Source organism: Piliocolobus tephrosceles, chromosome 17, assembly GCF_002776525.5.
Source record: "Piliocolobus tephrosceles isolate RC106 chromosome 17, ASM277652v3, whole genome shotgun sequence".
Lineage (NCBI taxonomy): Eukaryota > Metazoa > Chordata > Mammalia > Primates > Cercopithecidae > Piliocolobus > Piliocolobus tephrosceles.
Window position 1 is genome coordinate 41512556 of NC_045450.1, and position 16385 is coordinate 41528940.

Sequence of the window (16385 nt, forward strand, 5' to 3'; positions counted from 1 at the left end):
CTATAATTTTGCATTATGTTGTTTTACATATTTTACAACTTCTCCTAGGTTGGTACACGTAGGTGTCTGTCGTTTTTTAGTAATTATAATAGTGTTCCAGCCTATGTGTGGCCTAGGTATTCTTCTCATTTTGTCCATGGTCACACAGTCATTAGTAGGGTTAATAAGGTCACAAAATTATTAGCTGGGTTGCATTTAGGACCCTCGTCCTCTCTGGTCCCTGGTTGGTGTTTTTTTCCTGGTAGTACTGGACTTTTGCATACATATTTTAAAGCTAACTATTGTGAATTAATCACCGTGTTTCCATTTTGCTTACATAAAGCCAAAACATTCCACTTGGAGGTTAAATTCTTTTCCATCTGCGGCATCATCATATTTTCTTACTACCCTATATTCATTTTACTAGGAGTGCTAGTTGCATTCCTTTTTTTCTTTTTCTCCCCCACCTTTGAGACAGGGTCTCTGTCACCCAGGTTGGAATACGGTGGCGCAATCTCAGCTCACTGCAACTTCCGCTTCCCAGGCTCAAGTGATCCTTTCGCTTCAGCCTCCCAAGTATTATAGCTGGGACTACAGGCGCACTCCGCCACACCCAGCTAATTTTTGTTTTTGTTTTTTGTAGAGACAGGTTTCGCCATGTCACCCAGGCTCGTCTTGAACTCCTGGACTCAAGCGATCCACCTGCCCCCAGCCTCCCAAAGTGCTGAGGATTACAGGCATGAGCCGCCACGCCCTGCCTGCATTTCGTTTTTTCTAACTAGAATATGCTTTCCTTGGAAAAGATTTTTATGCATCCCTGGATACACTTTGTACAATAGTAGGTGCTTAATAACAGTTTGCGGTTCCCTCCTGCCACTTTCTATCCCCATCCTGTCCTGGAATGGCTGTCTTGGGAACACCATGTACTCTGATGAGATCTTTCTCAGTTTGCGCTCCCAGAAGCTGCTGTTTTTCCACATATACATCTCCAGACTCCTGGGTGAGCTGCTTGTTTTCCTCTAAAAGAAGAAACCCTGTCGTCTTCCCTGCTCTTTTGATCTCTGGCTCCCTGCTCCTGTCATCTTGTCTTGTTGTCCTTGCTATGGCTCCGCCAAACCCCACTGCAGAGAACCCCAGAGATTGGTGGCTTTCCCAGCCCTCAGGCAGTCCCTGGCTGTGGAATTCCAGCTAAGTATTTGCCGGTTCCTCTGTTCAGGAATGTGCATGTGCACATCCTCTTGTGGATAATTGACTTTATGTGTGGTGAAATAGCGGCTTGGTCAAGGGCAACTGAAGGATAGGTACCTTTGAAAACAAGAGCATTAAGCAAAATTAATTTAAATGGAAATTTGAAGGCTGAAACCCAACTACTTTTTAAATGGATAATTTTAAAAATTAGGTTTTTAGCACTGGAAAGTATTTCTCAAGGCTGTTCATGTATATTTAGCCACAACAACTGTGTCCTTGCAAAAATGCTTTAGTGCTGTTCTCCTTTTCATTTCTTTGTTTATTCTCCTTGACTAAGTTACTGGAATTAACAGGCTTAGTTCTGTGTCCTGTAAAAAGACTGAGATTTTTAAAAAGACATTTAGAAAATTTCTACCCATCATCCCTTTTCCCACAAGCTGGCTGTTAAAAAACATTTACCAGCACACTTTTGGGTACATTTATTAGGTTGGTGCAAAAGTGATTGCCATTGAAAGTAATGGCAAAACCCGTAATCACTTTTGCACCAACCTAATAACTCTAGATGCCAGCTTGAAAGGTGGCAGAGGGTAAAGATGTGAGAAGTAGGAATTGGGAATGGTCACTGGGCCAGCCAGCAGCATCTACCAAGATTAGTGAACTGTTTAAGCTCTTTTAATACCAGTGATAGTTGGAGATCAGAGCTGAGGGGACCTCCCAAGATCATCTAGGATAGCCCCTTCATTTGACTATGGGAATCTGAGGAGGTGCTTTGCTCCAGAACCCAAAGCCAGGGAGTGAAGTGGCCCTCCTAGAACCCAGGCGTCCTTGACAGTCCAGTGTTCATTCTCCAGAACCAAGGGCTTCATACTGCCTTTCTGATAACTCCACTTCCCTCTCTTCCCGACTCCTGGTGCATGCCCACTGTACTCTTCCTTTTACCAGCTTCATAGTGCTGGGAAGCTTGGCTGTTATCATCCCCATTGGTTTCACAGAAAGCCTAGTTTAAACTGATTTATTTTAGATTTTAGTGTATAGAACATTCAGCTTTTTTAAATAAATGAGATAAGCTTAAAGAATTTGATCTCTGGGCCGGGCGCGGTGGCTCAAGCCTGTAATCCCAGCACTTTGGGAGGCCGAGACGGGCGGATCACGAGGTCAGGAGATCGAGACCATCCTGGCTAACACGGTGAAACCCCGTCTCTACTAAAAAATACAAAAAAACACTAGCCGGGCGAGGTGGCGGCGCCTGTAGTCCCAGCTACCTGGGAGGCTGAGGCAGGAGAATGGCGTGAACCCGGGAGGCGGAGCTTGCAGTGAGCTGAGATCCGGCCACTGCACTCCAGCCTGGGCGACAGAGCGAGACTCCGTCTCAAAAAAAAAAAAAGAATTTGATCTCTGCTATGCTACAGTACAAACTAATCAGTGGGAACTTAAGAATTTACCTAATTTTGATCTGTATTTCTTTACAGTAGGAATAAGCTTAACTGAAGATGAATATTCTTTCTTAAAAAAGACTGAAACTTTTTTCATACACAGTCATGCACTGCATGTGTGATGGTGACTGGCTTCATAAGTTTATATCACATTTTTATGTGCCTTTTCTATATTTAATTATGGTTATATATATACATACTTACCATTGTGTTACAGTTGCCTACAGTATCCAGTATAGTAATAGGTTGTACAGGTATGTAGCCTAGGAGCAATAAGCTATGCATACAGCGTAGGTGTGGAGTGGGCTAAACCATCTAGTGTGTGTAAGTATACTTTATGAAGTCCATACAATGACGAAACCTCCTAATGATGCATTTCTCAGAACCTATCCTCATTGTTAAGTAATATATGACTGTATTTTTATCTGACTCTCCTCTTCAGATTGTAAGCTCTTTGGGGACAGGATTTGCAGGCTGGCTTGTTTTTGTTCTTATGGAGATGGATATACACACAGCTGTGCATGTGGCAGACACTTAGCAAATATTAACTGAATGAATGTCCCACTTGCACTGGTCTCACATCTTCAGATAACAGAAAAGTAATCAGCAACTGTTGTCTTACTGTGGACTCTAGTGTGGAAATGTCTGAATCAGGTGTTTGACTCTCTAAACTGCTTTCCCTCAACTGCCTGATATGATTGATGAAAAAGAGGCCCACTGATAAAAACAATGGCCTCACTAGTGTGAAGACATGGGGAGGCTTGAGATTGAAACAGAATGTTGGAAAGATGTACATTTCCAGAAACAGTCATTGAGATATCGATAGGGTTTATCCAGCCCCTCACTCTTGTTTAATTAATCCAGTCCCATGCCTGCTCTCTTCTCATGTGTTCACAGTAAAAGTTGCATGTTATTGAAATCCCTAAAATCATCATTTTGAGGAAGTCTTAACTAGGAAACAGACTCTTGACAGCTCTGTCAAAGACAAGAATATGTTTTTGTGATTTTATTTCTTCACATGGCTGAATACTGTCCCTAACTGATTCTGAATGTGTATTTATCCACAGCCAAGCTACATCAGTGATGTGGGACCCCCTGGTCGAAGCTCTCTGGATAGCATTGAGATGGCCTATGCACGGCAGGTGAGTGTGCTCTCAAGGGGGATTAAGCCAGGAAAATCCTTTGTGAACCTCTAGAGAATAAAAGGGAACAGAAACTTGTAAAAGTCAAACCCTGAAAGCAAGTTGTATTTTTTATTTAGAGGACTAGTTAATATTTTACCATAGGCCACTGGAGAATTCTATCAAATAGGGTAATAGAATTACTCACATTTGATTTGAGGAAATTGAAATCTGTCCTTTACACTGACCACAGCATCTCAGTATGCATTTTTGGCAACAGTCCCAGGTACAGTAAAGCTTCAGGTAACTGCGCTGCTTAGCAAATGGAGTTCTGTATTAACTGACTTACCTGGTAGGCTGGTGGTATTAACAAATCCTTTTTTCACTCTTTGTTGAGAGAAATTTTCTAAATGCTTTTCTGTCTTGATAAGCATAGTGTATTCACTACTTAATACCACTGTTGTCCTAGAAAAGCTCATAATATTTAAGGGGTCATCCTTCTGGTTGTAGATGAGGACTGTCCAATAATATGGATATGGATTGAGATGCTTTGTGGTAAGCACAGGAATTCTGTTGGACTGAAACCACCCTGAGGACCATACGTAACCTGGAATTGAGTTTTTAAATAAAGCAGTGCCAGCCGACTTTGTGCTTTATTGTAATTTGCTGCTTTTCCCCACAAAGTACAAAGAAGGAAAAATATTCCTGTTTCTTGAATTGAGGGCAGTGGGCCTTCATCCCCTTAAGATTATCCTCCACCAGCAGTGGTCCAGGAATATCTGCTCAGCCATTATCAACTCCCGGATTCTTTGAGGGGGACCCAGGGGTCCCACTTATGGCCCTCAACATTACCCACCTCATCCTCCTCCAGCCTGGAGGAGAGTGGTTGGAGGCAAAAACAGAGCAGCTATGGAGGTGAGCAGGAGGCAGTGAGAAACTGTTAGACCCTGTGCTCTTTTACCAGGGTCCCTCTCTTCAGCTGCCAGTTATTTAGTCAGTGGAGTTCCACATGAATTGAGTTACCTGGTTAGCTGATGGTATTATCAGAAGTCCCTCTTTTACCCTTTCTTGAGAGAAATTTTCTAAATGTCTTTTTAAAAATCTCTCTTCTTTGGGGTGCCATTGCCACTTCAAACTCCAGACAGCTGTAGCCCCCAGCTTCATCAACTTCCCACACATGAGATCCTCTCCTTCCAACCCCCTCATGTTTTGCCACTGGCCTTCATTTATTTCCTCCTGCTCCAATTGTATACCTCTCTCTTTTTATTCCCCCTGTGCATCTGCATCCTTTACTCGTCACCTTCATTGTATGGCTGACTCCTCTATTGCCCCGGAGAGAGGCCTGATGAATTACAGGCTTCTGAAGAGAGAGACTGTATCTTCTACACCTGCAAAGACTAAAGATGCCATTAACATTTCATAGCACATACAACACCGTAATATTGTATCTGTTTACACGGCTGTCCTCTCCACTAAAGAGTGAAGCTTTATATCCCATGTTGAACAGTACCTTGCAAAGGAAGGCCTGTAAGCAATGCTCATTGAGTGAATAAGTACTACATCATGGTTTAAAACCATTTTATTGATTGGTTGGTTGGGTGACTGAGACAGAGTCTTGCTCTTTCACCCAGGGTGGAGTGCAGTGGTGCGATCTCAGCTCACTGAAGCCTCCGCCTCTGCCTCCCAGATTCAAGTGATTCTCCTGCCTCAGCCTCCCCAGTAGCTGGGATTACAGGCATGCACCACCACACCTGGCTAATTTTTGTATTTTTAGTACAGACCAGGGTTTCACCATGTTGGCCATGCTGGTCTTGAGCTCCTGACCTCAGGTGATCCACCCGCCTCTATCGGGAGAACCCGCTCCCGATATTTATGTGGGTTCTTTTCTATTTCTTAAGTGTCTCGGCTGGTTTGAGAAATAAAGGGAAAGAGCACAAGAGAGAGAAATTTAAAGCTGGGTGTCTAGGGGAGACATCACATATCGGCAGGATCCGTGATGTTACCCAAGCCGTAAAACCAGCAAGTTTTTATTAGCGATTTTCAAAAGGGGAGGGAGTGCACGAATAGGGTGTGGGTCACAGAGATCACATACTTCACAAGGTAATAAAATATCACAAGGCAAATGGAGGCAGGGCGAGATCACAGGACCACTGGATGAGGCAAAATTAAAATTGCTAATAAAGTTTCGGGCACGCATTGTTGTTGATAGCATCTTATCAGGAAACAGGGTTTGAGAGCAGACAACCTGTCTGACCAAAATTTATTAGGCGGGAATTTCCTCGTCCTAATATGCCTGAGAGCTCTACAGGAGACCGGGGCTTATTTCATCCCTTCAGCTTCGACCATAAAAGACGGCACACCTTAAAGGGGCCTTCTGTAAGCCTACCTTCAGGGCGCATTCTCTTTCTCAGGGATGCTCCTTGCTGAGAAAAAGAATTCAGCGATATTTCTCCTATTTGCTTTTGAAAGAGGAGCTCTGTCTGGCTCACCAGCGGCCAGTTCAAAGTTACCTCTCTTGTTCCCTGAACATCGCTGTTATCCTGTTCTTTTTTCAAGATGCCCAGATTTCGTATTGTTCAAACACATATGCTCTGCACACAATTTGTGTGCAGTTAACGCAATCACAGGGTCCTGAGGCGACATTCATCCTCCTCAGTTTACGAAGATGACGGGATTAAGAGATTAAAGACAGGCATAGGAAATTATAAAAGTATTAATTTGGGGAACTAATAAATGTCCATGAAATCTTCACATTTATGTTCTTCTGCCGCGGCTTCAGCCGGTCCCTCCGTTCGGAGTCCCTGACTTCCTGCAACACGCCTCGGCCCCCCAAAGTGCTGGGATTATAGGCATGAGCCACTGCGCCCAGCAAAACCATTTAATCTTCATAATAGCCCTGGAAGATGAATGATACTGATGTTCCCCATTTAACGTAGAGGAAACTACAGTTCAGCAGGGTCGTGATTTGTCTAACATCACTACTTTGGGAGAGCAAAGACTTCATATACAAAGTGGAATCTTCCACAAGAAGATTTAGAACCTAACTAGTTAAGATTTAGAGCTTAACCAGTTCTAAATCTTAACTAGTTAAGTCCTGTTTCACTTCCGTAGTAGGACTTAATTAGTTCTAAATCTGGAAGAGTGAATTTACGATTTCTACTATCATCATTTTAGCTCCTTGAAAATAAAATCCAAAGTAAGAGTGGTTTTCCCATAGCTTAAATATCACATAGTTCATTTTCCTTAAGAAAATCTTACCTGAAGAACAGAGATTCTTTCCAGGAGAAATGGATATTCCACATGTGCCTCTCCTGCTATTCTAACACTTGTGGAGGAAGGCAGTGCCCAGCATTCCTCACTCCATCCATGAACCCTATACCAGGGCCATTTAGTCATTTTGAAAAAAATGAGTCCTTTGCCTTGGTTATTAGGAAGCAGCAGCCAGACCCCTTCCATTCTCCTGTCTTCCTCGGGTGCTTCCTCACTAGGACAGAGAGGCACAGACCTGCCTGTGGTTCTTCTCCCCCTGGACCCCACTGCTCCCATTCCTCAGGTGTTTGGAAGGTGGGGTGGCAGTTAGCTTTAGTGTGTTATCCACAGCCCCAGCACAACTGGGGAGCTGGCCAGTGTGCATGGCTCAGCCACTCCAAGGAAGGAAAGGTTGGCCCAAGTTTCTGCTGGCCATTGCCTGCTTCAAGAGGTTTTAAAAAGAGAAAGTAGATACTGTGCCATTTACTTTGCTTTTTATCATTTCAGATTTATATCTATAATGAGAAAATTGTAAATGGACACCTGCAGCCTAACCTGGTGGACCTTTGTTCTTCCATCGCAGAGCTGGATGATAAGGTAGCACCTAGAGCTAACTCAAGTAGAAACCGGGGTCCAGTGTTTTGATGGGGCTAGCAGCTTGCCGACTTGGCTGAAATGTGCTGTGGAAACACCCCATTCTGTGGAATGAAATGTTAACTGTTCCTCTGAGTTTTATTTTAAATAACTTTGGGTGGTTTTCTTGATGATGAATTTTTAAAAATGTATCTTCAAAAGGCCCTGCCAGTATCAATTGATAGTCACAAGAGTTCTCTTCAAGCCCTATTTGCTTTGAAGTCCCATCAGGCTTTTACTCCCCACTTACCAGTTTCCCTCCTTACGCGATCTAATAGACTCCTTAATGAGAGCTAAATTGTCAAGGTGATGGCTTTTCACACCTGTGAGCCCTCGAACTTGACTCAGGTGGGACTTTTGTGAGCATTCTTTATGTACCACTGGTTCTGTTCCTCTGACAAACACATATACTGCCTTTATTTATTCTCCTCCCTCACCCCTTATTCCTGGCCAGTTTTCTGCCCCAAGGGGCAAAAAAAATTAAAAAAAAGTGGATGGATGACTACTTGGTAGGTGGCTAGGAGGAAGGAAGAAAGGAGGGAAGGCTATTATGGAAGAAAGCACCCATACACAGATTTTTTTTTGTCTTTTAAAAACTTGCTCAGCCCAGTGTGGTGGCTCACACCTGTAACCCTAGCACGTTTTGAGGCCGAGGTGGGTGGATTGCTTGCACCCAGGAGTTCAAGACCAGCTTGGGCAACATGGCAAGACCTCTTCTCTACAAAAAATAGAAAAATTAACCGGGTGTGGTGGCATGCACCTGTGGTCTCAGCTGCTTGAGAGGCTGAGGTGGGAGGATTACCTGAGTCCAGGGAGGTCAAGGCTGCAGGGAACCATGATCATGCCAGTGTACTCCAACCTGGGTGACAAAGAGTGAGGCCCTGTCTCAAAAAAAAGTACCTAACTTTTAATTTTTTTTTTCTTTTTCTTTTTTCTTTCTTTTCTTTTCTTTTTTTTTTTTTTTGAGATGGAATTTCACTCTTGTTGCCCAGGCTGGAGTGCAATGGTGAGATCTGGGCTCACTGCAGCCTCTGCCTCCTGGGTTCAAGCAATTCTCCTACCTCAGCCTCCCGAGTAGCTGGGACTACAGGCACCTGCCACCATGGCTGGCTAATTTTTTGTATTTTTAGTAGAGATGGGGTTTCACCATGTTGGCCAGGATGGTCTCGAGCTTAATTTTTTTAAATAGTAAAATATAAGATAACCTAAACAGATCTAAAGAGGAAAGTCAAGTTTCGCCAATCATTCCACCACCTAGGAAGAGTCACATTTGTCTGGACAGTCTGAAGTTTTAATTTTTGAGAGAGACCATGAAAACAGGCTTTTCTCTTTTGCTTTGGAACAAGTATAAACCTTTTTCTCCAATCAGTGCTATCCTCTAAGGACTCAGACATTTAAAGTATTGCCAAGGGTTTAGGGAACACATTGTTTTTAAGGAGCAATTTACAGGCAGAAGGATTCTGGGGAGAGGGAGTCCCAGCTGTGTGGTGGTAACACAGAGGAAAGAACGCCCGCTCCTTTCCTGGGATGCATCTTTTGAAGAGAGTGAGTGGGAAGGAAAATGGGAGGCTGTGACACTCACCAAGTAAGGTAAAAGCGGTGGCCCCTGGAGCGTCTCTGGGAGGATGAAAACCTGTATTATTAGGTTAAACTCTTATTTTAAGCCTTTAGAAACTCAGATAACCTTCTAAGGACTGAAATGCAGCTGTTTGAGTTTAAACTCCTAGAACTTTGGATGACCGTAAATGGATTCCTGCTCTCTGAAGGGATAACCCGCTGAGATTTAGTGTTCTTGTGACTTGTGTGTAGTTTTAATTATGTGTGTGGTTATGTCAGACCTGGAATAGTAATTGATATGAAAACCAACTCAGGGCAGGGGTAGGGGGTGCTTATCAGTGGATGGAACTCTGAAGTCTGGCCAGCAGAGACGCATCTTCTGCCCTGAGCTTAAGCCTAGCAGTCACAGACAGATGACATTAACCTCATCCCGCACCTTACTCTGCCAGCCTTGGAGGTCAGAGTGCCACGAAGAACCACATAATTTCTCTGACCCTGCAGCATTGTCACATGCAGTTTTGTTTATGTGCAGAGCATTTCTGACATGTGGACCATGGTAAAACAAATGACAGATGTGTTGTTGACACCGGCAGCTGATGCCCTGAAGAACCGTAGCAGTGTGGAAGTGCGCATGGAGTTTGTCAGGCAGGCCTTGGCGTACCTTGAGCAGAGGTAAGGCAGCAATAGCACAGTGGGGCTGGCTTTCAAATCCCTTGCAGTCAACTGTTTCTCAAATCTTAAGTTGTCCTCAGGCTAAGTGTGCTGTAGCTGGTATAATTTAAGATTTATTATGTTAAATTGAACAAGGCTCAGAGTTGTAATCCTGTTTCAGAAATCCTGTTTTACTTCCCTACCAGGACTGTTTCTGCAGTCACACATTAAAATAAAAATCACACATTAAAAAATCATGGTAGGTGAGCACTGTTCGAATTCCCTTTTTCTTTCTCCACACTCTGTCTCTTAATACGTAAAGCCATAGTGCCTTAGGTCATAATCTTTTTCTAATGTGGTTCAGCCATTACTCCTTAGGCTCTTTTTTTTTCTCTCCACATTTTAATTTTACTCCCAGGCATGTTACTACCTTCAAACCCTAGGAAAACTCCTTTCCCCTTATTTTCTGACTGTACTTGGTTAATTCCCCTGAGTCAGGGTCATTCCCAGCTGATAATGCCTTTGATTTATGCCCGGGTTTCTTTGCTACTTCCTCACCAATCAGAGCTGGTCACTGAGGGGTTTGTGGCAGTGCCTTTGTGCCCAAAGTATTGTTCCCTTCGTTAGTAGGACGCATGCCATCATCCCTCCCTGTGGATACTCCTTCCAATTCTGAATTGGCCAGCAGGGGTTGCCATGAGTGTGCAATAGAATCTCTTTATTTTAGAGACAGGGTACTGGGCCCCTCCCTGCTGGCCTGAGAAGAGAAAGCCAAGTTGAATACACTTGCAAAATTACAGGCCTTTGCCACTGAGCCTCTGCACCTTCCAGCAGCCTTGCAGTGAGATCGCCTTTTGTCAATAAAACAATACTTCATTAGGAAGTCAGAAGATTTCCTTGTATGTTACTGAGGTAATTCAAACTTGGTACAGCGGAGAATAGGTTTTTATACCAAATACTGTATTAATTAGACGAGAGCTACTGAAATGAACACCATCAGACACATTACACTTACTAGCTTCCATTCCCTGGTTAAGAAAAATCTGGAGCTCAAAATGGATTTTTATTCTCCTAGTATAGGAATAAAGGGTTTATAAAATAATTCTTCTAAGCTTTGGCTGAATTTTTGTGATTAAGTTTTGGGTTTATCAGTCTTCAGCCATAAAGAACCTACATATGTAGTAGCATTTATTCGTTACCAGTCGGCAGAATGAGTCAGAACTTCTTATACTATACAAAAACTTCTAGGAATTTTTTTGTTGTTGTTGTTGTAAGACAGGGTCAGGCCGGGCGCGGTGGCTCAAGCCTGTAATCCCAGCACTTTGGGAGGCCGAGACGGGCGGATCACGAGGTCAGGAGATCAAGACCATCCTGGCTAATACGGTGAAACCCTGTCTCTACTTAAAAATACAAAAAACTAGCCGGGCGACGAGGCGGGCGCCTGTAGTCCCAGCTACTCGGGAGGCTGAGGCAGGAGAATGGCGTAAACCTGGGAGGCGGAGCTTGCAGTGAGCTGAGATCAGGCCACTGCACTCCAGCCTGGGTGGCAGAGCAAGACTCCGTCTCAAAATAAATAAATAAATAAATAAAAAGACAGGGTCTGGCTCTGTCACCCATGCTGGAGTGTGGTGGCATAATCTGGGCTTGCTGCAACTTCTCCCTCCCAGGCTCAAGCAGTCCTCCCACCTCAGCCTCCCGAGGTGTGTGCTACCATGCCCAGTTTTTTTTTTTTTTTTTTTTTTTTTTTTGAGATGAAGTTTCGCTCTTGTTGCCCAGGCTGTAGTGTAATGGTGCGCTCTCGGCTCTGTGCAACCTCCACCTTTCAGGTTCAAGCGATTCTCCTGCCTCAGCCTCCTGAGTAGCATGGTAGCCTGCTACCATGCCCAGCTAATTTTTGTATTTTTAGTAGAGATGGGGTTTCACCATGTTGGCCAGGCTGGTCTCGAACGCCTGACCTCAGGTGATCCACTGGGTTCGGCTTCCCAAAGTGCTAGGATTACAGGCGTAAGCCACCGTGCCTGGCTTAGGATTTTTTTTTTTTTTTTTTTTTTCAGTGAGTGTAAGTGTATGACTGCTTTTTTCTTGATCACTCTAATCCTTAACACTGGTGCTTGACTTCACCAGTGGTACTAGGCTGCTTTCCTTGGTTTTAAATCGCTGGTAAGCCAGTCCATTTCTTTAAGTCTTTTTGTTTGGTTTTTAAAACTATCTTGTTCCATTAATTTCTTTAACAGTGCTTCTTGGAGCTATTTGGGAATTTCCTTTCATAATTGTAATCTTAAGTTTATTTTTCACTCTAGTGGCATCACTCTCTGATGGCATCTTTTGTAAGCATTCATTGTCACCTTTGATAAAGGGGATATTTTAGAATAATTATACTCAGTTTTAAAATATTTTTCTCTGCTGCTCATTCACTGACAGTATGCATATAATAGTTCAAGTGATACAATGCACCAGATGGCAAAGTAGACCAGTCCCAAATAATTTTTCAATTATAAGGCTGAAATGTTGTGAAAATGTAGGATTGGTCTGTCTCTTCCCTGCCACATTTAAGGCATGATATATATATCTTAGCCCTCAAGGAATTTAGACTTCTTCAGTTTAGGCCCTTGTCAGCACATGGACTGTCTTAATTCAAATTGGAAGAGACCATAGTGGGCATCTGTTTGTCCTGACTGCTACAGGACTCCTCAATTTCTTATCCAACCTCTGCTTATAAATACTTCCAGGCCAGGCACAGTGGCTCATGCCTGTAATTCCAGCACTTTGGGAGGCCACGGTGGGTGGATCACCTGAGGTTGGGAGTTCGAGACCAGCCTGGCCAACATCGTGAAACCCCAATTATACAAAAATACAAAAATTAGCTGGACATGGTGGTACACACTGGGCACAAGTCCCAGCTTCTTGGGAGGCTGAGGCAGGAGAATCACTTGAACCTGGGAGGCAGAGGGTGCAGTGAGCCGAGGTCATGTCACTGCATTCCAACCTGGGCAACAAAGCAAGACTCTGTCTAAAATCAGTCAACCAATCAATCAATCAATCAATCCAATGATGGGGAACTCATTAACGTTTGTTAAATTTTGTTTTTCATTATAAAAATGATACATGCTTATTATAGAAACTTTGGAAGATGCTAAAAATAAGACTTGAAAAAAGAGGGGAGGACCCGTATACCATCTAGAGGCTCCTATTACCTTGTTATATTTCTTTTCTCCCCCCTGTTCTTGAAGTCTGAGTATTTTTTTTTTTTATAACCGCATAAAATTTCATTGAGTCAGCCGGGCATGGTGGCTCACGCCTGTAATCTCAGCACTTTGAGAGGCCGAGGCGGGCGGATCACGAGGTCAGGAGATTGAGACCACCCTGGCCAATATGGTGAAACCCCTTCTGTACTAAAAATACTAAAATTAGCCGGGCATGATGGCGCGCACCTGTAGACCCAGCTAGTCAGGAGGCTGAGGCAGGAGAATCACTTGAACCCGCAGGGCAGAGGTTGCAGTGAGCCGAGATGGCGCCGCTGTACTCCAGCCTGGGGATAGAACGAGACTCCGTCTCAAAAAAAAAATTTTTTTTTTTGGTTGAGTCTGTTTCCTATTATTAAGATTTAGGTTGTTTGTTTCACTCTCTCTGTTGTTTTACTTAACCTGGTGTTGAAAACCTGACTTTTTGAAGTAGTCTGTGGTTTTTGACAAGAACATATTATATTTAGAAAGTTATTACATGAACCACATATTTGGGTATCTGTGAATTGGACTATTTAATCTTGGTATGGAAACACTTAAAACTACTACAGAGGATTTTAAGAAGCATGCTAGTAAATAAATGAAGAGGGAATGGTAGAAAAATCGTCAATTTGCAACCACCAGTGTAATAACTGGTTCAGCAAGGACCATCAATGGAAAGTAAAACCGTTGAGTAAAAGATTGTTGAATAGAATACTTACATGACCTCCATGTATTGCCCCACAGATTACTTGTTAAGTACAAAGATAATAATAAATTGTAATGGAGAAATCTGATGGACACCTTTCAAGCAAGTGAATCAAATCTAGTGTTACCAATAAAGAAGCAAACCTGCTACCTATGTCATTGTGGGATTCAGTGGGAAGTGCCAGCATTAGCTATGTAGGGCTACTGTCAAAAAAGTTGAACCTGAATCAAATAACGATCCAGCTTACGAGATATTCTACCAGACAGCTGGCCTGGACTCTATAAATAAAAGGTCAGTGTCCAGCTGAGCATGGTGGCATGTACCTCTAGCCACAGCTACTCAGGAGATTGAGGCAGGAAGATTGCTTGAACCCAGGAGTTTGAGGCTGTAGAGTGCTTTAAAGGCACTTGTGGGCCAGCCGTGGTGGCTCTTGCCTATAATCCCAGCACTTTGGGAGGCCAAGACAGGCGGATTACTTGAGGTCAGGAGTTTGAGACCAGCCTGGCCAACATGGTGAAACTCCATCTCTACTAAAAATACGAAAATTAGCTGGACATGGTGGCCCGCACCTGTCATCCCAAGCAGTTGGGAGGCTGAGGCAAGAGAAATGCTTGAAAACCCGGGAGGCGGAGGTTGCAATGAGCCAAGATCACGCCACTGCACTTCAGCCTGGGCGTCTAGAGTGAGAATCCATCTCAAAAAAAATAAGGGCGTTTGTTAATAGACACTGCTTCCCAGCCTGGGAACCACAGCAATACCCTGCCTCTTAAAAAAAAGAAAAAGATCATTGTCATGAAAGAAATATAATGGTAGAATTAATGGAATTATCTTAGATTAAGGGAAAGTGGCTTGACAATTATATTTTCTTGATGAGATTCTGGATTTAAAAACTGTAAAGGACACTATTAAAAAATTGGGTTATATTTTTGATGACAATAAGAAATTAATGTTAAGTTTCTTGGTATCATAATGATATGGAGGTTAGGCAGGAGAAGGTCCTAGTTCTTCAGAGCCATATGGTATTTACAGATAAAGTAGCCACTGATTTCTATAACGTATTTTCAAGTGGTTTGAGGGGAGAAAAAAGCGCAAGTGTGTATGTTATGTGTGTGTGGAGAGAGAAAACATAAAGAAATGTTAAAAATTGGTGAATCTAGGTAAAAGGTTATGTGCATTCATTGAACTATTCTTTTAACTTTTTGTAGGTTTGAAAGTTTTCAAAATAAAAAGTTTAACAAGAACCCACCAGAGCATTAGGCTGTGAGCTGGAGCAATTATTATTCTGTATATGCATCCTTAATGTATTTGAAGTCCACAGTTGTGTTCTTCCAGGGATTCTTTTGAGCTTCCGCAGTGATGAGAAATCTACTGTGATCCACAGCCCACTGAGTAAATAATATAGTTTGCTTCATTAAGCATGTACTGTTTCCTCTTCTGCATTGAGCTTGAAGTCTAGGCCCTGCCCTTCCAAGCTACAGTGTAATGTCATGGATATGGGCATAGAGATGTGTAATAAATGTTTTCAATCTTCCCTGTTTTTTCCTTTAAATTTTTTCCAGTTATAAGAATTACACCCTTGTGACTGTCTTTGGAAATTTGCATCAGGCCCAGCTGGGCGGGGTGCCTGGGACTTATCAATTGGTTCGAAGTTTCCTGAACATTAAACTTCCAGCTCCCTTGCCTGGACTACAGGTACTGACAACTTTCTCTCTGTGATCAGTTACGCCCCCAGAGCGGTTGCCCTCGGATGGGCATTTTCAGTTAAAATGAGGATATATGTGGAGACTACTGTATGGAGATAAGTTCAGAGAGGGATGACGACAGAAGGTGAAGACCTCTTAGGAGGCTGGTAGTACAGAAGTCCAGGTGATGGTGGTAGTTGCTCAGCCCAGGGTGGAGGAGAGTGCATGGAGATGTCATTGGGTTCTGGACATGTTTTGAAAGCTGAGCCCGTAGGACTTGCTGAAGAACGTGGATTTGAGTGTGAGAGGCAGAGTCAGGGATGACTTCTGAGATTTTTGACTAAAACAGCTGGAAGACGCCGGGCGTGGTGGCTCAAGCCTGTAATCCCAGCACTTTGGGAGGCCGAGACAGGCGGATCACGAGGTCAGGAGATCGAGACCATCCTGGCTAACACGGTGAAACCCCGTCTCTACTAAAAATACAAAAAACTAGGCGGGCGAGGTGGCAGGCGCCTGTAGTCCCAGCTACTCCGGAGGCTGAGGCAGGAGAATGGCGTAAACCCGGGAGGCGGAGCTTGCAGTGAGCTGAGATCTGGCCACTGCACTCCAGCTCGGGCGACAGAGCAAGACTCCGTCTCAAAAAAAAAAATAAAATAAAAAAAAAATAAAACAGCTGGAAGAATGGAGTTGAATGTAGTTTTTAGGATGTGGTCTCTTCTCAACTCATGGTCCAGTTGGGGAGATTATCATACAGTAATGCAAAGAGCTAAACTGGAGCCTTATGCAAAGGGTGGCAGGATACAGAGGAGATTAGCTGCATAAAGAAGGTGAGATTCTCACTTGCTCTTAAAAAATAGGAGTTCACCAACCTGAAGTTTTGGAAAAGAGTGTACCAGGAGGAGGTAACACATGCACAGATGCATGGAGGCAGGAGAGAGTATCTGGAGGACTGGGTGCACAGT

The 16385-nt window shown here is 43.4% G+C and overlaps 1 protein-coding gene across 3 annotated transcripts in view; it reads left to right on the forward strand.

Moving 5' to 3' along the window:
* Positions 1 to 16385, forward strand: part of NUP93 (nucleoporin 93) — a 113157-nt gene that overhangs the window by 82224 nt on the left and 14548 nt on the right. For all 3 annotated transcript variants that reach the window (XM_023209982.3, XM_023209983.3, XM_031934453.1), the window contains 4 exons: positions 3668 to 3742; positions 7478 to 7567; positions 9693 to 9832; positions 15301 to 15433. In XM_023209982.3, coding sequence (XP_023065750.1) covers positions 3668 to 3742; positions 7478 to 7567; positions 9693 to 9832; positions 15301 to 15433 — 438 coding nt within the window. The remainder of the gene's footprint in view (positions 1 to 3667; positions 3743 to 7477; positions 7568 to 9692; positions 9833 to 15300; positions 15434 to 16385) is intronic.